This window comes from Suncus etruscus, chromosome 9 (genome assembly GCF_024139225.1).
Source record: "Suncus etruscus isolate mSunEtr1 chromosome 9, mSunEtr1.pri.cur, whole genome shotgun sequence".
NCBI lineage: Eukaryota > Metazoa > Chordata > Mammalia > Eulipotyphla > Soricidae > Suncus > Suncus etruscus.
Window position 1 is genome coordinate 50,652,042 of NC_064856.1, and position 24,359 is coordinate 50,676,400.

The 24,359-nt window shown below is 51.9% G+C and overlaps 2 protein-coding genes across 2 annotated transcripts in view; both read right to left on the reverse strand.

Moving 5' to 3' along the window:
- Positions 1–12,205, reverse strand: part of PLEKHB1 (pleckstrin homology domain containing B1) — a 414,220-nt gene extending 402,015 nt beyond the window's left edge. The window contains exon 1 of the mRNA XM_049780442.1: positions 12,196–12,205. The gene's annotated coding sequence lies outside the window, so the exon portion shown is untranslated. The remainder of the gene's footprint in view (positions 1–12,195) is intronic.
- Positions 4,212–23,138, reverse strand: P2RY2 (purinergic receptor P2Y2). The gene is made up of 2 exons (XM_049780314.1): positions 23,020–23,138; positions 4,212–5,349 (listed from the first exon to the last, which is right to left on the reverse strand). The coding sequence occupies exon 2, from the start codon at positions 5,343–5,345 to the stop codon at positions 4,212–4,214; it is 1,134 nt and encodes a 377-aa protein (XP_049636271.1). The 5' UTR covers positions 5,346–5,349; positions 23,020–23,138.
- Between the last annotated feature and the right edge of the window lie 1,221 nt (positions 23,139–24,359).

Genomic DNA, 24,359 nt, shown 5'->3' on the forward strand with positions numbered 1-24,359 from the left:
CAGGATCAGAACCTGCCCCCTAATGACATTCCTCAGGCTTCTTCCTAGGCTGCCCACCTAGGGCTTCCAGGAGAATTCCAATCCCCAGGGGAGTGCAGATCCTAATCCTCTGTCTACACTCCATAGTGCCTGTTGTGAACCTGAGCAGGACATGGGTCTCTCTGGGAATAACTCCTGGGGCTGCTGCCAGGAGGGAACCGGATGCCAATGGCTCATGTCTCCCAAGGAGTGGCTATGGGGGAAGAACCCCAGGAAGTGATATCAGGAGGGCAGGGAGGCCCCGAGGGCAAGGGCAGGCAGGTCCCCTGGTCACTTCTGGACAATGGTCCAGGACAGTCATTGTGCTGGGACTGGAAAATCCTTTCCTGACTCTGTTTCCAAGGCTGAAAATAGTTCAGTGTGGTGGGTGGGGTCCTGGGACTATGTTTGGGGGCTACTCGTGACTGGTCTGTCCTGGCCCATTGTCCCTCCCAGTGAGACACCTGGCTACAGTGGACAGGGGCCAGCTAGGAAGCAGCCGCCAGAAGAGGGGTAGTGCCAAGTCCTGTTGAGGAGGAAACCGAGGCTAGACAGGAGGAGAGATTCATGAAGTTGCAAGCAGGTAAAGGAGGAGGGGTTGATTTAAGCATTCATTGTGCTCCCCTTGGTACCCACCACCAGTACACAGTCAACCCTGCTGCCTGGCCGGGGTCCATGGTCTACTCACAGGAAGCAGAAGCAGTAGGCTCTCGGCTTTGAAGGAGAACATCAGATAACCAGAGAGGCCAAGTAACTCCATTGGCCCCAAACAGTGCCTCCGAATAAAACAGATGTGGGAGCCTGGGTTGCTCTGCCTGAATCTGGGTGATTTGTGTGTGTGTGTGTGTGTGTGTGTGTTTTGGAGGGGGGAGTCACACCCGGTGATGCTCAAGGGTTACTCATGGCTCTGTGCTCAGAAGTCGTTCCTGACAGGCACCAGGGAAAAATGGAATGCCAGGATTTGAATCACTTTTGTCCTGGATCAGCTGATGCAAGGCAAATGCCCTACTGCTGTGCTATCTCTCCAGGGTAATTTTTGGGCTTTTTGCCTTTGAGTATTTGTAGAACTTTGTCCCAGAGCTTGGCTGGGTGAGGGGGTAAGGGTAGGAGGGGTGGAATGGTTAGAGGGAAGAGGATCTGAGGACTAAATGCTCCCCAGCTACAGGGCAGCCATATCTCCCAGGCTGGTCTCCAGCTAGTATAGCCAAGAGAGTCTGGAGGGCAACCCAGGGTGGGAGTGAGTCTCAAGTCTCAAGATGAGCAGAAGCAGATCTGGAAAGGGTGGGTGGCTTATAGGGACCCCACCACCATGTTCCTTCTGTCCATTCACTAGGGCAAGAAGAGCTTGGGGTGAAAACCTCCCCACCGCACTCCTGGGAACATGTCCAGGCTTTGAGATGACCCGTTGCATGCCCCAGGCTACCCAACCCCCAGCCCTGAATTTGTAGCTGGGCTGCTGTCCCTGAGGTCCCTGTCAGGTGGCTGTGCCTTTTCCGAGACTGTGGGTGTCAACAGCCCCAGGAAGTGAAGTCGGGACCGGGCGAGGAGCCAGGAGAGTGGGGAGATATTTTGAGAGCAGGCGAGTCCCCAAGTCTCCACAGGACAATGGGGCTTGCAGTGGAAAATCCTGCTCTGAACTGTGGAAATACACACGTGGCCCAACAGGCTGGGCCCAGTGCTGAGTAGACAGTGGGTCAGACCTCAGGTCAGGTGGTCCCATGGAGTCCAGAGATGGCTCCCTGGCTCTGGTTCTTTCAGTGTCTTCCTTCCCTTCCTTCTGCACCTGCCATACCCACCTCCTGGAAAATCATCAGGCAGCAGGGTCAAGGGAGACTCAGAGGTGAGGCCATGGTGACATATGCTAAGGGGTTTTGGGGTTCTGGGGTCATCATGGCAGTTGGTGGAGGGATACAAGAAAAAGGATGGGATCTTGGGTGGTGGGCATAGCACCAGGACTTTCAGGAGCCCCAAATCCTGGTGATTGGATCCCAGTTTGAGGGAGTCACACTGCACACAAAGTTCCGGTGGCCTGCGATGGGGTGCCACTCAAGCAGCAGCTGGAGGAGAGTCCCATGTGCAGCAGGATAATGGCCCTGGGAGAGTGTGCGGCTATGAGGAGGAGTCTCAATGCTCCAGCGCAGAAAGAGAGATGCAAAAGGGGACAGCGCCCCAAGCCCAGCAGGTCACCCATACATCATGTCTCAGTCCACACTGATTGGGTCCCACCCCTTTTACCTGAGGGAGCTGTGAGGTGCAATTTGACAAAAAGCTACCCCTGGGAATGTTTCATTGTGACCCACTGGAGGGGCCAGAAGAGGCAGGACAGGAAGGAACCTTCTAGGGGCTGAGCAAATGGAATGGAACTTTCTGGAGGTAAGAGTGAAGCCTAGGGCCCGGAGAGATAGCACAGTGGTGTTTGCCTTGCAAGCAGCCGATCCAGGACCAAAGGTGGTTGGTTCAAATCCCGGTGTCCCATATGGTCCCCTGTGCCTGCCAGGAACTATTTCTGAGCAGACAGCCAGGAGTAACCCCTGAGCACCGCCGGGTGTGACCCAAAAACCAAAAAAAAAAAAAAAAAGAGTGAAGCCTAGGGAATGGGGAGAATCATGCACAGGCTCTGGATTTGAACTTTGCACTGCACACCACCCTCCCAGCTCTCCCCAACACCATGGCTATGTTCTGGGTGCCCCCAGAGCCACTTCATTCATGCTTAGGGCAAGGAGTGGCTCCTCAGGCTCCACCTCCATTCCTGCCTTGCTCCTGGGTGCCAGCACCCCACTTACTTCTAGGTTTTGTACCCTCAGCTCTCCTAACCCTTCATCTTTGCCCACAATGCATCATACAGCTGGTGCTTTTCTCAGATGCTACCACTCATGAGATCCTCCTTCGGGGCCTCCCCTGAACCCAAACCACAGTCCCCAAGAACTCAGCACTTGAGTGGGCCTCCCATGTACCTGCCAGAAGTCAGATGACATCCCCTTGGGTGTCAGAGTTGGGCAGCATTATGTGTACTGGCCTCATGGAGACTGGCAATGCTTCAAATTGGGGCTTTTCGTCCTAACTCTCCCTTGCCATGAGCCAGTTAAATGGTTTAAGGTTCATCAGCACAAAATTGGTGGTCACCATTAAATCCTAAACTCCTTTTCTGTTTTTGTTTGTTTTGTTTGTTTGCAGTGCTCAGGGGTTAATCCTGGCTCTGTGCTCAAAAATCATTCCTGACAGGCTCAAGGAATCATATGGAATGCTGGGAATTGAACCCGGGTCCATCCCGGGTGAGCCGCAGGCAAGGCAAACACCCTACGGCTGTGCTATTATTGATAAGGCCCCTAAATCCTAAACTTGAGGGTCTCCCACCTGACTGACTCCTCTGAACACAGCAGATCCAGACACAGAAATCAGTTGTTTTTTTGTTTTTGTTTTGGGGTCATACTTGGTGATGTTCAGGGCTGTGCGCTTATGGATCACACTTGGTAGGACTCATCAGATCACACTGAGTGCCAGGGATTAAATTCAGGTAAGCCACGTGCAAAGCAATGCCCTTACTCGCTGTACTATCTTGCTGACTCTGATTTTAAACCAGAGGCTAATCTGGGGTCTGGAGAGGGGTCCTGTCATGAGCCTACCACAGAGGCGGCTAGTGAGCAGGCAGCTTAATGGGGGCAGAGGTTCCCAGACATGACCAGACCCACCAACCATGCAGCAGGAATAGCATCTTTAGTAAAAGTAACAACCTTCCATGCCCCTTGGCCAGGGACCCCAGAAGGAGCTTCTGACATTGGTTCCCAGACATTCATCTCTTGGGCTGGGGTGCTCGGCACAGCTGAGTCCATCGTAGCTCCCAGCCCTGCCAGAGTCCTCCTTCGGGTCAGCCCTTGCTGGGTCCCCTGGGTCAGCTGCAGGGCTCCATGCCTGCAATCTCGGGCCCAGACCTCACCGCCCCTCTGGGTTTTTTCTCTCTGGGCTCCAGCCCAGACATTTACTTTGGTATGGGGGGCTGAACCTTTGCTTCTCTTAAAAGCCACATGGCCCAGCTCACACATACAGATGGAATCCGGGAAAGGGGGGCTGTTGATCTCTGCGGATCACATAAGACCCAAAGCCAGGCATGCTTCTGGACGGTCCTGTCTGAGTCTCCACCCCACCTGAACAAAACCTGCCCTCTCCACCCGCTTATACACGCGCACAGTGAGGTCCTACAGTCGGATGTCCTTGGTGTTCTCGAGCCCGGCTGGCGTGGGCTCTGTCTGCTTGGACTCATCGCTGTTGACCACGGCCTCCACGGTCCTCCGGCTCTTGGCTTTCCTAGACTTGTGCATGTTGAGCCGGTTAAAGGTCTGGTTCTCCAGGGCCGGGTCTGTGGGCGGCTTGGTGTCCCTGGCAAAGCGCACGAGCTTCTGCCCGGCCAGAAAGTAGAGCACGGGATCCAGGCAGCTGTTGGCGCTGGCCAGCGGCCGGGTGATCTTGTAAGCCATGTTGATGGCATCGAGGGTGGCGCAGCTGAGGTCGAGGGTGCGGAAGGAGTAGTAGAGGGTGCGCGTGATGTGAAAGGGCAGGAAGCAGAGGGTGAAGACGATGAGGACCATGATGATGGTGCGCACCGACTTCCTCTTGGCGCGGGGCAGGCCCCCGGTGGTCCCGTAGGCCGGCTTCAGCAGCCGCCGGGCCATGAGCACGTAGCACACCAGGATGATGGCGAAGGGCGCGGCGAAGAGCAGCCCCAGCATGACGGAGCTGTAGGCCACGAAGTCCCCGAAGAGCTCGGGCGCCGAGGTGTCGTGGCAGGTGGTGCGGTTGCCACGGCCCCTGGTGGTGACGAAGTACAGCACCGGCGCCTGGCAGGCCAGCACCAGGCCCCACACGCCGGCTGCCACCCAGCGCGCATAGTGGGCACGGCCCCAGCGCAGCGAGCGCAGCGGGCTGAGGATGCCCAGGCACCGGTGCAGGCTGATGCAGGTGAGGAAGAGGATGCTGCAGTACAGGTTGGTGTAGAAGAGGAAACGCACCAGCTTGCAGAGCACCACCCCGAAGGGCCAGTTGTCGCCCTGCGCGTAGTAGTAGACCAGCAGCGGCAGCGAGGCGGCGTAGAGCGAGTCGGACACGGCCAGGTGGAACATGTAGGTGGTGGAGGCGTTCCAGGTCTTAAGGCGGCACAGGAAGATGTAGAGTGCCACGGCGTTCAGCCCCAGCCCCAGGACGCACACCAGGCCGTAGCTCATGGGCAGAAGCACGTATTTGAAGTCCTCGTTGAAGTGGCACCTGTAGCCCAGTTCATCCCCATCCCAGGTGCCGTTGAAGGTACGGTTCCAGAAGTCAGGGCTTTGGGCCATCACCCTGCAAGGGAGAGGTGGGGAGAACAGTCATCAGAGTCATGAAGGGAGGTCCCACTCCCCTGGCCTGGAGGGAGCCCAGAGGTCTCCAGGTCCCTTAAAAGATCTTCCCATCCTGGGTGGGAGAGGCGGGTAAAGCACTTGCCTAGCATGCACTGATCCTGTGGCTGAGCAATGCATATGGTCCTCAAATTCTTATCCCACCCACTCCTCCCCTCCCAATACGAGCTACCTGATCGTGATCAGACCTTTGTTGCCATCTAATCTGGCCTTCTCCTTAGACCCAAATCCTCCAAATCCTTCCAAGGAATGAGATGATGAAAGTCAGTCCTGCTTTAGAACAGAACAAGAAACTACATCCTAAGGACCACAGACATCCCATTAAGCTGTTATTTCACCCTCTCAGTGGTGTTCCTTCTCAGTGGTGTTCAAGAATCTAGGGGCTACTTCCAACTAGTCCTAGAGAATCAGATCTGACCCACCTTTATTATTTGTGTCAATAAAGCTTTATTGGAACAAAACCACACACATCTGCTATAAAGAGCAGAATAGTGTGCAAAATCCTACAAAGTATAAAATACTGTCTTTCCTAATTGAATTTTGGCGACCCAGCTATATAGGCTCAGAGTTCTAGATCAGGGGTTCTGGACTCTAAAGCCTTAAGATCTGGGGCTCTCAGAAGGGTGCTATTTCAGACACCTGAAAAGGGACATTTAAGGTTGCTTAACTTCACCCCACACTTGTCTGAGTGTTGAGGTATTTGATACCTAATGTCTACCTGGAAGCATTTTCTTCCACAATTTAAAAAAATTATTATGCATGCTGAGGATCAAACCCTGGAAGCATTGAAATTCTTCTCCTTGGCTGTCTCTCTGCTCTCTGTGGAGGATCTGGCCCTATGCCTGGTATTTCAATATCTCGGGGTACATATCCAAGGTTCTCACTCTAAAGTTATTCATTCACTTGCTCAGCAAATTTGCTTGTTTTAGCACAACATGCATTAATGCTCAGAAGCCACTCTTGTCTCAGTGCTCAGGGGTCATGCCAGATGGTACTCAGAGATGTATGCAGTGTGAAGAATTGAACTTGGACTTCCCATAAGCAGAGTGTGTGCTCTCTGCATTGAACTATCTGAGGGCCCTAGAAAATACATCTTAGGTCTTCTGCATTCTGACACTCTGCATCCTCAAACATCAGTCCTGTAGTCTAGCAGGCATATCAATTGACCACCCCCAGACCCCAGGAAGTCAGGAATAGAGGTGATAGTGAAGACAAAGGGGGCTTCTTTTGTGGAATAAATCAGCTTCTTCTGGGCTGACCAGATGCCTGTCACCCAGATCACTGACATAATACCCCCTACCTTGTCCATAGGGGGTATAACCTGCCTATGGCTATGACTGCCTGGTGAGAACCCCAATATCAGGCCACCCACTTTCTTACTCTCTCTCCAGACCAATCACTGATTAGGGTTTTCCTTTTAGTGGAGAGATGGCATAGGGGTCCAGGATCTTGCCTTGTGTGTGTACAACCCTGAGGCATTGCATATAGTCCCTCAGCATTTCAGGGGCCACTACTAAGCACAGAGCCAAGAAGAACCCCTGAATATTACCAGGTATGTCCCAAACCAAAGCTCCCCTACCCCCCATATCCAAAACAAACTAAAACCAGAGTTCCTCCTTGACAGGAGTTAGGGGGTAGATATGGAAATCTGGAGAGAGAATGGATACAAAGATCCCAGAGGGATGGGAAAGAGTGATAATACAGCTGGTATAGCTCTTGTCCTGTGTATGGCTGATCTGGATTCAATCCCCACCACCTCATGTTGTCCCCAAGTCCTTTCAGACCAGAAAGAGAGCAGAACTGGTGAAGGGGGGTATTCTTTTTATGACTGAAACCCAACTATAATCATATTTTAATCATGTTGATTAAATAAAGATATTATTAAAAATAAAATAAAAGAAAGAAAGAGCAGAAACAGGAGTAAGTTCTGAGCATATTGGGGTGTGGCCCAAAATAAATACAAAACAAAGCAAAAAAGCCCAGAGTGCAGGCTGGAATCTGAGAGGAAAGGCTGGCCAGGGCTGAAGAGAAGAAACAAAACAAATTTTCAGATAGTGTGAAGGGGGGCAGAGAACTGAAGTTCTCCAAGCTCTGCTCACAAGTACTGCTCACCAGGTGTGTTACCCCACCCTCCTCACTGCATCTGGAAACAGGTTTCTGACAGGGCAGGGAACAAATCAGGAGTATCATGGCTCAAGCCATGCAGGTTTGAGGAAGGGCTCAAGTGTGTATGTGTAGGGGGGAATGAGAGACAATAGGTGATCTGTCACACTGCGAAACTGGGACTATACACTCAATCCCCTTCACTTCAAAGTCTGGGTCCTAAAACTGAAACTGAGCTTTGAGTCCAGTCTGGGCTCCCAGCAGGGATTAAGGGCCCACAGAGGGTCGACTAGGGAAACTGAGAACAAAGAGAAGATTCTCTTCTTTCTCTTTTTCTGCTGCAGAGGTTCACCCTGAAGGCAGGTAGCCTGGTTCCGTGCACCTTCCACAGACTCTGGTTATCTTCAAGCAGCCAGAGCACATCCAGGGTGAGGAAGCAGGAGGGAGCTGGTATACAGAACAAGACGGGCTTTGACAGAACCAGGCAGGGCCTCTCTTGTCTGGGAACTCAAATGGCAGCACCCCACATTTCCTATACCTCAGGTCTGGGAAGATAGTGGAGAAGACAAAGCTCTTGACTAGCACATGTCTAATCCCAATTTAATACCTGACACTCATACTGTCCCTTAGCACCTCAGGGGCCACTCCTGAGCACAGAGACAGAAACAGCTCTTGAGCATCACTGGATGTGATCCACCCCTAGAAAAAAATTCAACTCACTTGGGACCAGAGTGATTGGACAATAAGTAAGTTGCTTGCCTTCTACATGGCCAACCCAGGTTCAATCTGTGGCATCCCATATGGTCCCCCTATCAGGAATTATTCCTGCAGGATAACTCCTTAGCAATGCTGGGTGTGGCCCCAGAACAAAAATTGGAAATGATAATACAGTGAGTAGGGTGCTTGACTTGTACATGTCTAACACAAGTTCCATTCCTGGCACCTCACATGGTCTCCCAAGCACTCCCAAGGAGTAATTCCTTACTGCAGAGTTAGGAATAACCCCTGAGCATCACTTGATATAATCCCAATCCCCAAATAAAAACACCTCACGACATTTCCTGCACTCCACCTGGCTTCATATATCCCAGAGCCATCTGCTACTGTACCCTCGTTGTGTCTGGAGCTGTTGAATCAGGCCACAGTCTTGGAAGCCTCAAATACACAGAGTCATAAATGGGCACTATATGGCCTGAAGACCTCCATGGCTGGGGATCTGCCCTTGGGAGAAGCTCAGCCTGCCCGTCAGATAGTGGAGGTCTGCTTATCCTAAGACTGCATTTCACACAATTGCCCTCCTGCTGCTCCGCTCCTTCCACCATGGGCCTGTCCATGATGGGCCCTTCTATTCCCTCCCTTGCTCCATGCTCTACTCTAGGTAGAAAGAACCACTGTCTTCTTCAGAGCAAAGAACTCCAGTGATTCAGCAGTTCATTGACCTCTGCTTTCTCCATGAGAAATAAAGCTCAGAAAAGAGACCCTAGGCCTACATGGAACCCCCTGTGCTGAGACAGTGCCTGTCCATGAAAGGGGTATGGTAATTGCATGTGCTTCAAGGTTCAGCTCCAAGGTGGCCTTTTCCAGAAATCTTGGAGATATCTCAGGTTCCAGGAGAAGAATGCCTACAGGTCTAGGTTGGAAGCTTTAAAGCCTTAGAGCCAGGAAGCATAAGACCAAGGGTGTGCAGGGGAGGTCCCAATGGAACTGGGCCTAAGGAAAGAGACCCAAGAGCAATGTCCAGTTGGGAGTGGAGGGGTAGGAGGAGGTAGGAGAGGGAAGTGGCAGGAAGGTTGGCTCAGGGGTCAGGAGGACCAATGAAAAGAAAAGAGGATTCTGTATCAGAAGCGATGAGGGAGGTCCCAAAGTTGGGGTGAAATTGGGCCATTGCTCAGCATTTTAGGAGGTAGACTGGGAGAGGGCCCAGGAAGAACTTAGATACCTGAGGACCACAGTCCCAGCCACAGACCCTAGCAAGAGTGTCCAAGTCCCTCTCATCCCTAGAGCCTCCAGAGGCAGAGACCTTTGCAAACTTAAAACCCTGACCTTGAAGAACATGGGTCCTAAAACTCTACCATCACTCTCCCTGCTCCAACTCAGGGAGGCACACAATGCACTGGCATAGGGGGTCTCTCCGCAGGGCAGGGCCTAGGCTCACCCACGCACGCCTCAGCTCCATCAGTGGAGGTCTTATACATCACTCTCAGTGGAATCTCTGACACGGACGGGTGGCAACTTCCCTGAGGCGCCCATGATGCTGGGAGCTCTCTTCCCACCTGTGTGGAGACATCCTGCCTCGCCCTCCCAGGCCAGCTGGCAACTCCATCACCGTGGCGGGCTTCCAGGCTGACCCTGGCCGCCCTCTCCCTTCACAGCTGCTCACCAATGGGGGTGCATCTTCCCTCCACTCTCTAGATCCCACTTACAAAGACAGCCAAGTCTGCTGCCCTCGCCCCTCCTTGGCTTCTCTTGAACTCCTCCCGAGGCCCCCCAGCCCAGAGAAACTCTGGGGTCCCACCTAACCCCCCACTCTACCCCAATCTAGTCTGTGCTGGACACTTGCTCTGCTCTGAGCATCTCCTGGCCTGGAGGAAGCCATACTCCTTTAAAGGCTTTCCCACTTGTCCATGCTCTCCCTTGGACCTGGAAAGTCTTTCCAGAACCTACACACCCCTCATGCTCCCTACCCACCCTTCAAAGCTATTTACAAATATCACTTCATCTCTGAAGCATTCCCAGCCACCTCACACCAGCACCCAAGGCATTCCCCATATCCTGCGGCTAATTGTCTTTCTACAAATGTGTTTTCCTCATCCACATCACATTCCAATTGCTTTCACTCTTCTGCTTCTTTGTCCCTATCATCTAGCAAGCAGCCTGATCTAAAGCATGTCAGACTTCAGTGAGGGAGTAAGTAAATGAATAAAAGAGGCTGAGTGAGTGAATAAATGAATGGTTTAGTGAATCAGTTAATGAATGAGGGTGAGAGAATAAGTGAGGGACTAAGTGAATGAATGAATGAATGAGTGAGTGCATGAGTGAGTGAGTGCATGAGTGAGTTAGTGAATGAGTGAATGAGTGGATGAATGACTGAATTAAGCAAGACCAAAGGAATGGAAAGCTAACTTTTATGACTGGTGTTCTCTTCTGTTCTTCCTCTGAGGGGCTCCCAGAGAACAATGCCACCCTGAGATTTCTCAGCTGGGCTGAAGGGATAGTTCTGCAGGCTGAGTTTATGCTTTTCACGCAGGAGCTCCATGCTTGATCCCCAGAACCACTTGGAACCCTCAGCAATGAATAACTCTCAGCACTGGCTGGATGTGATCCCAAACAAACATCTCTTAGCTGCTGACTCCAGGCAGTCAGGGGTCAGCCCAGCCTGCCTGCTCTCTCAACACATCTAGGCAGAGACAGGTTTGGAATGTCCGCAGGAGAGGAACTGAACCCAGACTGTCAGGACATAATGAATCAACTGCCAGAGTCAACCACTTCTTGTCTATTTGTTGTTGTTTTTGTTTTCAGGCCCTACCTAGCAGTGTTCAGGACTCAGTGCTCTGTGGTCAGGGATCACTCCTATAGGAGCACAGGGGACTATGGAGGGTGACTTACCCACTGTACTCTGCCTCTGACCCCTACTTTTTGGGAAGGCACCATGACTTACAATCATGTTACTGTTTCAGGCAAACAATGTCACCACAACACACTCTGCAGCTAAGCCCACACTCGTTCACCACTGCATGTTCTCTCCAGGTCCTTTCTCCTCCCTTTGGAGTCAGTTCTAAAGGCAGAATCTTAGGGTCTAGGTTTTTAAAAAATTAATTTTTTTGTTTTTTTGGGCCACATCCTTTTGATGCTCAGGGTTTATTCCTGGCTAAGCGCTCAGAAATTGCCCCTGGCTTGGGGGAACCATATGGGACGCGGGGGGGGGGGGGGGGGCGGGGGATCGAACTTCGGGCCTTCCTTGGCTAGCGCTTGCAAGGCAGACACCTTACCTCTAGCACAACCTCGCCGGCCCCCCAAAATTAATTTATTGAATCACCATGAGTTAAAAAGTTACAAACTTATTCATGATTGGATTTCAAGGGTATAGTGTCAAAATATCAATTCCTTCACTAGTGTCCACTTCCCTACACTAATGTCTTGGGGTCTTTTCAATGCTTTAGCATGCACACGTGTGGCTCAGGCCATATACCAGTCTAAATTATCCCACTCCCTCTGCGGGGAGCAGGTCTGGCCATGCCACCCCTATTCTCAGCCCTCATTCAAATTCTGCCAGCATCAGTGGCTTGTTAAAAGTGGCAGTGCCAGGGATCCAAAACATTGGTTGGGGTAGAGGAGATAAATTAAAGGGCTGAAGTACAGGCTTTGCATGAAGGAATTCTGGGTTCTATCCAAATACCACTAGAAAACACCGAGCTGGGAGTAATCCCCAAGCATTTCTGGGTGTGGCCCCATAAACCAGAAAAAAAGGAAAAGAAAAGTGGGTTTGCTACTCTCGGGGCTCTCAGGCTCCAATGCATGGACTCATGGCAGCCTGGGAGGGGCGAGCTGGGCAGAATCTCTTTGATCCATTCCTGCTTCACTGCACACACTTGCCCCCGCATGCCTACCCGACCTCTGGCCACCAGCCGCACCCTCCTTGCATGCCTGCCAGTACCTGACCAGCCCTGCTCGCACTGATAGGATGCTTTGCGCCTGCTCAGCTTCCTCACTCATGAACACACATGCCTGGACCCTCTGAAACAGGAAAAACAGGTCCCCTGGCCAGGGCCCAGCCCAGTTTACAGCATTTCTTCAGGAAAGCAGGCTTGGTGGGGAAAGCATGGGCTCTAGGTCAGACAGGCTGACCTCCTCCCAACTCTGACCAGCTGCTCTCAAAGAGGCAGAGGTGATCGAGTGAGTGCCCTGTGACACCTCCACCCCAGTAGTTCTTTCTCAGTTCACAACTCATATCCTCCATGATTCTGACCTCCTTTTTCAGGGTCCCCTCTCTTATAGAATTGTGGTCTCCTCTTTGCAGAGCTAAACCCTCAGGGCCTATTCCTTGGGTCCTGTGTCTCAGTCCACCTGCTGAGTGCACTTGCTAGAGGTACTGCATCAATCCAGTTCTGCTCCAACTAGGTGTCCATCTGGAGCCCTCCCACCCCCATAGGTGTTGCAAACTCCCATTAGTACTCGAAGGTCTGGTCACACCCTGATGCACAGATATAACAGTGCATCTATGGAACTTACACACTCTCACACTCACATTCCTAGATAGTTCAGGCCTGCAGTGTCTTCACAATTCTCCACAATAAGTTCTCACGGACAGGAGTGCCCTAAGGCCCCAAGCTTCAAACAAAATAGGGGACAGGCTCCAGACAAGCTGTGTAAATTCAGGCACCCACCAGGCCCAAGTCTGCCAGCAGAGAAGGTTCACCAGGCCTCGGGATATCTTGTGTGGCTAAAGAATCCACCAGAACCTTAACATGCCAGAAAAAAGGTGATTATTTTTCTGTCCTTTTCCTCATTTTTCATCTCTCTCACTCTCTCACATCTCTTGGGGATTGCATCTGAGCACCATGGCCAGGTCCCCAAGGTGAAAAGGCAGTGCTAGTATGTGTGTGTGGGAAGGCAGGGAGGAAAGATGGGGGCAACAGGAACGTGAGGGCACTGGACAGTACCTCCAAGCCTCTGTCTTCCTAATGCACCTCATGAGTCTCTTGAGTAACAGGAGCCAGAGAATTGGGAGCTATTTCCCAGGTCAAGTGGAAATGTCACCTTTCCACCCTACTCCACTCAGACCTTTCTCCTTCTGCTTCGTACAATGACCTCAGAAGAAACATGGTACTTTCTCAAAGCCATTTTCTGATCTCTAAAGGGCCTCCACTGCCATATTTCCAGGTGCGAAAATGTCAATGTGTCCTGGAAAACCTCTCTTCCCATCCTTGACCCTGGAGTTCAACCAGTGAGGGGGCTGAGCTGCACCACTCACCTCACATGACACCCACATTCTTTTTTTCACCTTCACAGGTGGGAAGAAAACCCCATGGCTCTTGGAGTCTGTATCATGAGTCTTTCTAAAGTGCAAATTTGATCAAAAAAACTGTCAGCTACAAACTCATCCAGGCTGGGGATGTGATTTTGAGTTCGAGTGTGTGCCTTGCATGTGTGAGGCTCAGGGGTTGACAAATATGACAAATTAAAATTAAAACAAACACAAAGAAACAGAGCAAGCAATATGAAATAAGTTTGTTATGTGCTTGCTAAGGGGGGTGGCTGAGGGGTGGAACCTTGGGGACATTTGATTGGTACAGGACACTGGTGGAAATGGTGTTGGAAAATTGTATGCCTGAAACAACTATTATAAACAACTTTGCGAATCACATTGCTTTATAAAAATAAAATATTACATTGTTCTCTATTGTCTTCAGGGCTCCAATAACTTCTGAACCTGATAGTCATTTGATCCTAACTGTGATCCAGTTAGCACCACTCCAAACCTGGCCAAAACTCACTTTATGCTTTCACTCCATTTTGCTGTCTCAAGCCTATGAAAGCAGGGCCAGAGAGAAAGTACAGTGGATACACTTACCTTGCACCTCTTCCCATCACTAGTACCACATAGGGTCTCCCTAGAGCCATTAGGAATGATCCCTGAGCACCACTGGGTGTGGCCCTAAAACAAACAAAAAGAAAGAAGAAACCAATCCCAGCAAAGTAGTCCCAGGATCATATTACTCCAGGAGCCCCAACCCCTGTACTGACATCTGCATCACAGCAATGAGCCCCTTGTCAGGACCAATCTCATGCATGAAGCCTCTTCCTATTCTCCTCTAAGATGCTTTGAGCATTTTCAGTAACCTCCAGGTGACAGAGCTCCAGTCACAGTCTCAGGGCCCAGGTTCTTCTGAGCTCCCTGGCTCTGCCCATCTGCTTTGCTCTCTGAGAGGGGACAGAGTTTTCCTGGCAGGCTCTTGTGGGGGCATCCCCCTGTGAAGTGATCTTAAGGGCTTTAGTCTCCATCTCACAGGTAGAAAAGATAAGGCCAGAGAGCAGCCCAACATCAGCAATGAATGAGCAGGGCACCCTCCCATAATCCTGACTCTGAGCTGCTTCACACTGGCTCATGTTGGCTTTACGCTAAGCTCTCCCTGTGGCCCTGACCACAGCCCACAATCAGAAGGAGGGGCTGGGGCAGTTCCCAGGCCCCTGGGGAATTTCCAGGGTGGCTGGACCACATTCCAGCTCCTGACTAGGGTGGCTTTGGAATGTTCTGCCTGCCCCCTTGCCACCCACCTGCCGGCCGGCCGGCCCTGTCCAGCCTGGCTGGGCAGAACTGTCATTGCACTGGAAACCTGGTTTCCTTCCTTATCCAGGGGTGGGGTACTATGAGGCAAACAGAAAACCTGAGTCCCAAACAGTCTGTAATGGCAGCAGGTGGACCTGGAAACTCCCAGAGTACCCTCACCCTATTGGTGGACCCACAAGTCTTAGCTCTATACCCTCAAGTATCACTTCCCATCAGTCTAAGGAAGGGTGCCAGTTTCATAGCACTGTAGCTTTACATTAGTTTGGTTTTGGTGTAGGGGAGTTTTGGGGCCACATCTGGCAATGCTCAGAGGTTACTCCTGGCTCTTCACTAAGGGTTGGGGGGGGGGGGGGAACCAGGAATTTAACCCAGGCCAAGAGTGTACAAGCAAGTGCCTTACCTGCTTTACTATTGCTCTAGCCCCAGTACGGCTGCTTTAGACTCATTCTATGAATCATAGGGAACAGCCCCCAGCATGATGGGCTGAGCACCCGGTGACAGCCCGAGTCTCTGAGGATTGATGATTATCTAGGAATCAGCATCATCACTCCTCTTTCCTCCTTCCCCTTCCCCAGGATGCAGGGCTGTGTAGGGCATCTAGGGGCTCCATAAGTTGTGTCAACATTGGTGGTGGAAGCAGGAAGAAGGTGGGAGATCCAGAAACCACACTGTCAACTCAGGGTAATCAGAGATGAGGGTGCCAAGGGTGCCCCTACTGGAAATTTAGGGGCCAGGAATCAAGGGAAACCTCTTCAAAGAGTCCACTGGAGCTGCACTGGGGAGAGAATGGAGAGGCAAAAACAAATGGTGTGAAGACATCCATGATGGTGGAGGGGAAGAGGCTGGATGAGCTAAAACCAGAAAAGAGAGGCTGGAATCATAGTATAGTGGTTAGATAGCTTGCCTTATAACACCAGCCTGTTTGATCTCCAGAAGCACATGTGATCCCCAAGCACTTCTAGGGTGATTCCTGAGCACTGAGTCAGGAGTAAGCCCTGAGCACTGCTCTGTGGGGCACAAACACAATCACAAAAAATAGAAGAGATCATGTAGTACATGGGGTACTAACTTGAGTGCCCTCTGTATTTGAGGACAATAGAGAGGGCAGGACTATATAGGAACAGGAAGGGTCAGTGGAGAGGACAAGGAAGGGCCCCTCACCCCCACCTTCATCTCCTGGTTGGGGCAGAAGCTGGCAGTTCGGCCTGGCCTTGCATCATCAGTGCTAAGCTGGTCTGAGGAAAGAGCTGAGTGGGAGGAAACCTCAGATGTTATCACCTTCAGCTTTTGCTCTTGCAGGTGAAGACTCTACAGGCTCCTGCACAGATCCTGGGGGACCTCTCTTGTCCCCTCAATGAAGTGCTTTCCCTCTTCAGGGTTTCCAATGATCCTGGCTGTGGGGATTCCCTACCAGGTGCAGGTAGGTAAGAGTGTCTGCATGTGCCTGGCCAGTGTGCCCTATTTCTTACCAGGAAACCCAGACACCTAAAGAGGAAGGGATTTTACTCAAGCTTGGCTGTTCTAGTTCTTTTCAGTAGGGGGAGGATGTACTCCCACCCCACACCCACCCAGATCAAAGCTCCAAACTCGCTGTTACAGGCCATCCACAACCAAGCTAGGCCCATAGCTATAGCAATTTGCTGCTCCTGGGAACCAGCTCAAGTCTGCAGAAGGCGCTCTGGCTCCACCCAATCTCCTAACCTAGGACACCCAACGGCCTTCAGCCAAGTGCCAAAGAGGAGAGCCCTGGGTGAGGACTCCGACTTGGAAATGATGGGGTTGTACAGTCTGGGCTAAGTACACTATCTTCTCTGAGCCTCACACAAAGACACTCACAGAGACACAAGGTGGGGAGATGTAGATCAGGAGCAGCGCTCCATGGTGGGAGAAAGTGCCATCTGTCCTGGGCAGGGCTATGCTGCCACACTTGGCACAGGAAGTGAAAGTTTGTGTGAAAGGGTTGCTTGTGACAAAAGCAGAGCAGTGAAGACAAGTTCCTCCAAGCTCCATTTCAAAGCCTTTGTGGGTGTTGAGTCTCCTCTCTCATTCTACATCTGCCTTAGATTGGTCTCCTCCTTAATTACAGCTATTTCACTTCACTTAAAAAGAGTAAATGACCAGGTATGAGGTCTGCAGGAAGGATCCAATCTAGAGGAGGGGGTGAGTGGGAAGCTGGAGGACCCTGGGAAAGAGCATAGACTGATAGGGACTCCCAACACCCATGATTCTGAGCTCTGCTTCTTTGTCCCCAGGAGTCCAAGTTCTCTGTCTTGGCGGCCTTTTGGGGGGGAAGGACACACCTAGTGGTGCTCAGGCATTATTCCTGGCTCTGCACTCAGGAATTACTCATGGCAGTGCTCAGGGGACCATGTAGGATGCCAGTGTAAGAACCCAGGTCAGCCATGTGCAAGGCAGGTGCCTACCTGTTGTACAATGGCTGTGGCCCCTTTGCCAAGCTACTGGTTCCAGGAGTGAGTGCTCAGTGTTTTCTCTACTCTGAGCTACAAAGTCCTGGCAAACACTGACCAATTCTCCGTGTGCCTCAGAGGGAGCCTATGAACCCAGACTTCGATGAAGCAAAGTAGTCCTGTGGAGCTCCACCTGGGGTGGGGCAAAAGGACACGGGACTGGTTCTCTAGGGTGATGGAAGAATAGTCAAAGGCTGCCCAGCTCACCACCAGTGGCCCCCAAGGAAACAAACAAGGAGACCTTCCCAGAGGAGAGGTCTTTTGAGCTGATATCTGATGGATGATAGTTTGTCACCTGAGCTCCAAGGGAGGTCAAGGACAAGTGCACATTCAGATGTAAGATAATGTGGGGCCAGAGCGATAGCACAGCGGTAAGGCATTTGCCTTGCACGTGGCCAACACAGGACAGAACTCAGTTCGAATCCCTGCATCCCATATGGTTCCCCAGCCTGCCAGGAGTCACCTCTGAGCACAGAGCCAGGAGTAACCGCTGAGCACTGCTGGGTGTGATCCAAAAAAACAAAACAGGGGCCGGAGAGATAGCACAGCGGCGTTTGCCTTGCAAGCAGCCGATCCAGGACCTAAGGTGGTTGGTTCGAATCTCCGCATCCCATATGGTCCCCCGTGCCTGCCAGGAGTTATTTCTGAACAGATAGCTGGGAGTAACCCCTGAGCACCGCTGGGTGTGCTCCCCCCCAAAAACACACACACACACAAAAACAAAAACCAAAAAACAAAACAAACAAACAAACAAAAATTCCCAGATGTATGATAATATGATCAGTTTGGGGAAAGCCAAGGGGCCAGTGAGGTTGCTGTAGAAGTCTGAGAAGCAGAAAATGTTAGGGGGGTTGAGAGACTCATGTGAAAAGGCTTACATGCCAGACTGGGGAGCTCAGCCTCTGCCAGGGGACAAAGGAGAGCTTGGCAGGGCTGGAGCAGGATGGGCATGGTCACACTGACCTTTGCAAAGTTGGTGCCCCAGGGATGGTGAGAGGGTATGTACAGGGAGGGAGAGTAAGGTCAGATTTGAGGTACAATGGGTCTGTGGGAGGAGGCAAGCCCTGGGGACCTCATGCCGTCCCAGAAGCAGGGACTGAGCAAGTTCACAAAACCCCATGAGCCAGCCTAGTACCCAAAAGTCTGAGGGAGGCCTAGTGACCAGGCAGGGATGAAGTAGCTGCAAAGGCTTGGGTAGGGCCCAGGGGAGAGGCCAAGGGGGAAGATTTCCCAGGAGATCAATAGAAACTTGTCTCTTAGACCACAGTTTCAGGTCCTCCCAGGAGATGGGGGGGAGGGGGACGGGGGACAGGGTAGTATGGCCCCTCTGCTCTCTAGAAAGTAAGGTCCCCTTCTTTCACCATAAACCACCCCAAAACCCCACTGTGCTGGCCACTGTGACATGAGCACAGGGGAAAAGTGGGCCTGACCTCATCTGACCACAACAAACCGCTAGGCCAAAACAGAGGTGAGGGAAGGCCCCATGGCCATTTTATCCCATGAGGGCTCAGGTCTGAAAGATTCACAGCCACTCTAAGGAAAGGTGTAGGACTGACTCTAGGGGCAGCAGATAGGCCCCACCTGCAAGGTTTACCAGGCACTTTCATTTCCATTCACTACACCAGCAAGGCTGCCCTATCTCTGGGCATTATCTTATCTGTTGTTGGGGAGAAAGACCACAAGTAAAGCTTAGACAAGTGTTCAATACAAATAATCTTTCAACCCCAAAGCTGAGTATCAGGCCTGGCCTAGGAGGAGAGGGAGACGCTGGAGGAAGAAGTCATGAGCTCAAGCCTTGGCTCTTTCTCTGGCTTGGGAACCTGGGACAAACCTGCAAAATGGGGATAAGGCCTTCACAGCACTGTGAAGGAGAAAATGGAAAATAAAGGACCATCATAAAGGTTCATCAGGAGTTCAAACTCCAATAAGCAACATGCTCTTTTATAATCATATTCTGTACATTTAAGTCTAAGAAAATCACATTCATCCCTTGAGCACAGCTCTTTATACTTTGCAAAGCCTTTTCCTGATTACCATTTTGAGACTCCTCAGAGCTGCCGCTGCCTTGTATGGAAGAAGCAACCCAATGTGCAGATGGCAAAACAAATACAAGAGGGGCAGCGAGCCATCGGGAAAGCTAAAGCCAGGGAAGAAACCCACCATAGCATTCACAGGGCTGCCCCAAAGGCCTTGGCAATGCTTGCCCACTCTGAAGCTGTTCCTCAGATTCAGAAGCCCTCGCAGAATGGGAGAGAGTACAGGAATTAAAGAATTTGCCTTGCATGTAGCCTATCCAGATCTGAACCTCAGCACCCTATATGGTTCCCTAACTCTCCAGAAGTGATTTCTGAGCAGAGACAAGAGTTAAGCCCTGAGCAACAATAAATGTGGCCTAAAAACAACAACAACAACAACAACAAAAATTCAGAACTCCCTGGGCTCTGAATGTCTAGGTCTGGGAAAAGACAGGAAGGCAGGGCCAAAACCTCACTTTGCTGCCTGAGTTTGAGGGCCACGGGCCAGGATTCCCTACATGCACTCTTGACTTGTTTTAGCTTTTTGAAGTGTATTTTTATTGGGTTGGGGTGTAGTTCAGTTCAGACCCAGAGCTTGAGAATGCAAAACATGCATGTACCACTGAGCTATATAAAAGACCAATCTAGTCATTAATTTAATTAATTTTATTTATTTATTTTGCAGTGCTGGTAGTCTGGCTCAGGGCCTCACTCACTCAAGTGAGTGAGTTTTACCTCTGAGTCATATCCCCTGCTTCTATTTTATTTTTTTAAAAACTAGAAGAGGGCAGAGAAATATTATAGTGGGTAGGGTGCTTTAATTGCATCAAAGGCTGTCCCGGGTTGGTTCCCTGGAACCACCTATGGTCCACGGAGCACCACCAGAAATGAGCATTATGTGCAGAGCTAAGAGCAACCCTTGAGAACCCCAAATATGCCCCAACACCCACAAAAGGCTGGAAGGATCGCAATTTCCCTAGGGTCACCCATTAAATTGAAGGCAAACCTGGGATGAGAGCAGACTCTGGTTCCCACTGGAGGAGGGGAAGTCCTGTATGCTCCCCAATTTCTGCAGGATCATTTCAGAGCTCAAGAAAATATCTGATCAACGTGGCAAGGAAGGACTCAAAATTTAAACAACACCCTGATGTCTCTGGTATCTGCATCCCAAATACTCTCACGTCTCTGAACATTCAGCACATCTCAATCCATTCTCCATAAAGCAGCTAGAGGCATCAGAAATTGCTGCTTGGCAGCGGCGTTTGCCTTGCAAGCAGCCGATCCAGGACCAAAGGTGGTTGGTTCAAATCCCGGTGTCCCATATGGTCCCCCGTGCCTGCCGGGAGCTATTTCTGAGCAGACAGCCAGAAGTAACCCCTGAGCACCGCCGGGTGTGACCCAAAAACCAAAAACCAAAAAAAAAAAAAAAAAAATTGCTGCTTGAAGCATGACCCTCTCCTGCTCTGGGTCTTCCCATGGTTTCCTCTTGTCCTCAGGATGAGACCCCAGTTATAGCTGCAAGCCCCATGTCTTCTGGTCCTCTAACACACGGCTCTGGCTGTGTTCTCTCAATTGGGTAGCCTGATTCATTTGTCCCTTTCTTGGCAGTGACAGAGAGCTCCACCGTGGACAAGTTTCCCTTGATGAGGTGGGGTCTAGGGCAGGGGTGAGGGTAAGATCACTGCAGTATTCAGTTCTCACCCAGTGCAGACTGCTGGCAACATGAAATGAGGGAGTCCCAGTTTTATTCTTCAAGGAGCTCCAGAAAAGAGAAGAGGGAAAGAGGAGGCAGAGATGTGAACAGTGCAGGATGGGATCCCAGCTCTTAGCCTGCAATAACTAAGAGGTTTCCATTCTGGAGGATATATAAAGGTTGCCTAGAGAAGGAGACTTGTGAGTTGAGCCCCAAAACAGGGCAATTCTGCTGCTGAGGAAGGGGAAGGGAGGCTGGCACTTTAGCAGTATGGACAGCTGAGAGTGAGGAGCCAGGCAGGGGTGGTGGTGAGAGAGATTGGGAAGGACAGAGCACCAGTCTTGGGGACTGAGAGTCCCAGGCTAAGGTGTGGAGATCCTGAGAAAACTTAGCCCAAGCAAGACAGGGTTGGAGTTGGGTTTCAGGAAGTTCCCTCTAGGGACTGCCACCCTTTTCCATCCAAAAAAACTTTTACCTTAGACCCCTTGTAGGTCTATATATAACAGGCTTACAAATCAATCTATTAGGAAATCATAGAATTTATTTTTGATTTTTGAGCTGCACCCAGTGATGCTCAGGGCTTACTTCTTACTCTGTACTTAGGGGTTTCTAAGGGTTTAGAGATGGTCAGGGATATGGGATGCTGGGGAACAAACTGGGGTTGGTAGCACACAAGGCAAGACCTTACCCCTTGTATTATATTTCTGGCCCAAGAAACTTATTTTAAAATATCCTCATCCTCATTTAGTTATACAATCCCATATGGGGTGGTGAGCCGCAGTTTAAGAAGTTCAGGTCCTTCTGAGCAGATAGCCAGGAGTAACCCCTGAGTACCGCCGGGTGTGGCCCAAAAAACAAAGAAAAAAAAAAAAAGAAGTTCAGGTCTGGGGACTGGAGAGATAGCATGGAGGTAGGACGTTTGCTTTGCATGCAAAAGGACGGTGGTTCGAATCCCTGCATCCTATATGGTCCCCCCTCAGCCTGCCAGGAGCGATTTCTGAGATAGAGCCAGGAGGAACCCCGGAGTGCTGCTGGGTGTGACCCAAAACCAAACAAACAAACAAAAAACAACAACAACAAAAAGAAGTTCAGGTCTGTTTAGCAGGTTGAAGAGCTAGTACACAAATACTCTGCTGACCAGGGTTCATTATGAGAATCTCCAAGGAGTGAGCCTCAAGTACAGCGTCAGGAATAACCTCGGAGCACCCTGAGTGTAATGCCCCCCCAAACAACAACAACAACAACAACAAAACAAAAACCAAAAACAAAACCTCTAAGCTGAGTCTGCCCAGGGAAGACTCTGAGGAGGTCAGACACTTTTGTGCTTCAATACCCTTAGTTCCTTTAACATAGGTGGCTCGGAGACAGGGAGTCCTGGCTTAGGGTCTGACAATGTCAAGGGCAGTGCTGTCCTAGGGGTCCCTCATAGCATGTGTCTCTCCCCCTGAGCACCCCCCCCCCCCGTCCCAAGTAACTGACACGTCTCCAGGTGCCATCAGGTTCTCCAAAGCTCCCCGTTATTTCAGACTAGCTCCAAAGCAAATCTGAATTGCTGTGAGCCACAGAGGCTGGGGGTGCTGGGACACAACTGGAGTCACTGCCGCAGCCGCTCCAGGACCCAAAGAGGCAATCTGAACCCCAGGATCTCTGAGTCCTCAGGCTGGCTCCCAGGGGGGCCCAACCCTGCCAAGCGCAGGCAGTCCTAGCTGGGGAGGTACAGGGGAAGGAGGGGGCGCTGCTTTGCTCCAGACAATCCTCCTCGGTACAGCACTGCACGGGCCTGCCAGAGTCCAAGTGGCCTGATGACAAGGCTTAACTGTCCTTCGAGCGCTGCCCGGACAACCTCACCCCCGCCATCCCCACGCCTAGGCTTGCTGGGGGTCACCTAGTGCGCCCATGGGACGCCCCAAGAATCTGCTGGCCAGGGAGGGGCCCCTCACAGTGCACAGAACTCACACACAACACACCCACACAATCAGTCCCCTAGGAGGGTCGCACTCCCCGACACTTGTCCCAATGTCCCAGCTCACGGTCACACAACACTCACCCGCGTTTCCGTCCACAGCCCCGAGATCCACGCTCCAGCGGGCACCCCGCGTTCGGCCACGGATTCGGGGCGCGCTCCGTGGGTGCCTCCGAGAGCACCTCGAGGGTCCCTCCGGGCAGTCGGCCCGGCCCGCACCCGCCGCCGCCGGACCCACGTGCAGAGCCGGGCCCGCCGCACCCCGCTCCCCACCCGCCGGCCCAGGGGGTGAGGGCGGAGCGGGGCGCCCCGGGAACCCTGGCACCGCCCCTACTCTACGCCCCGGCCGCACCGCCACCCGCCCGGCCTCGGACACCGCCCGCCCCAAGGCCTCGCTCGGGTCAGCGGGTCCCTGCGGGTGCGCGGGGAGGAGTCCCCCAAGGAGGGGCGGAGAGTTCTGCAGAGTTTGTCCCGGGAGCGCTGGACCTTCCCCGAGGCCGTCCAGGCTGCCGACAGCTCGCCTGCCCGGTGTCCAGTTCCTCCGAGGAGCTTCTCTCTCAGTCCCCTTGGTCAAGTCTCCAAACAGTGCCTGAAGCCCAGCCCTTTCTGGCGCCGCATGTGAGGAGGATGCTTCTCTGGAGCTGCCCGTTTTTCTGTTTTGTTTTGGGGCTACACCCACTCTGAGCTGGGTGTTCCTGGGTCATTCCTGGCAGTGCTCGGTGCTGGCACCACGCGCCAAGACAGCCTTGCTAGTCGTTTCCCATCCACAGGTGTGTGTGCTCCATACTTCTCCCAATACTATGGTTCAGCCCCACTCCCACAGCCTGCTGGCCAGGGCTACGGCTCTCCCTCCTCTTCTCTTTCTGGACTGGGTACAGAGAGGGACTGGCCTTCCTACTGCCTCAGGGATCCACAAAGGAACAAATGGATGAGTGCCCTTCTCTCAGCCTGTTCTCCGCACCCACTGGGCGACCATGACCCTGTTCCGGGCCCTCTCAGAGCCTCCTTTGCTAGAACCACTCACCCTCCCACCAGGCAGTGTCCATCCATCTGGAACTTTGGACAATCGTTATCTGGGCAAACACAGAGGTGGACTCTTTCTGGAGCCAAACAGCTTGTCCGTGTGTGGGCTGTGGTCCTGCTGGGCACCACATCAAATGACAGGACCTGGCTGCTGGCCCAAGGGGGACCCAGGAAGAATGGGGGGTGTGGCCTTGCCAGGAGCAGGAACAGAGTGAACACACAGCCTTAGGGGTCTAGCTGCCTGAGTCCCAGGGGACCTCCGCCCATGAAACACAAAGGCCCCTTGTCCAACCTCCTCCATCTATTGTCCAAGCAGAACCACAAAGCTTCTTCAAGACTGAGAGTCCTCAGAGTCCCCTATTTAAGGGGCCCTGGCTCTGGTCCCCATTGGAGAAGTTTCC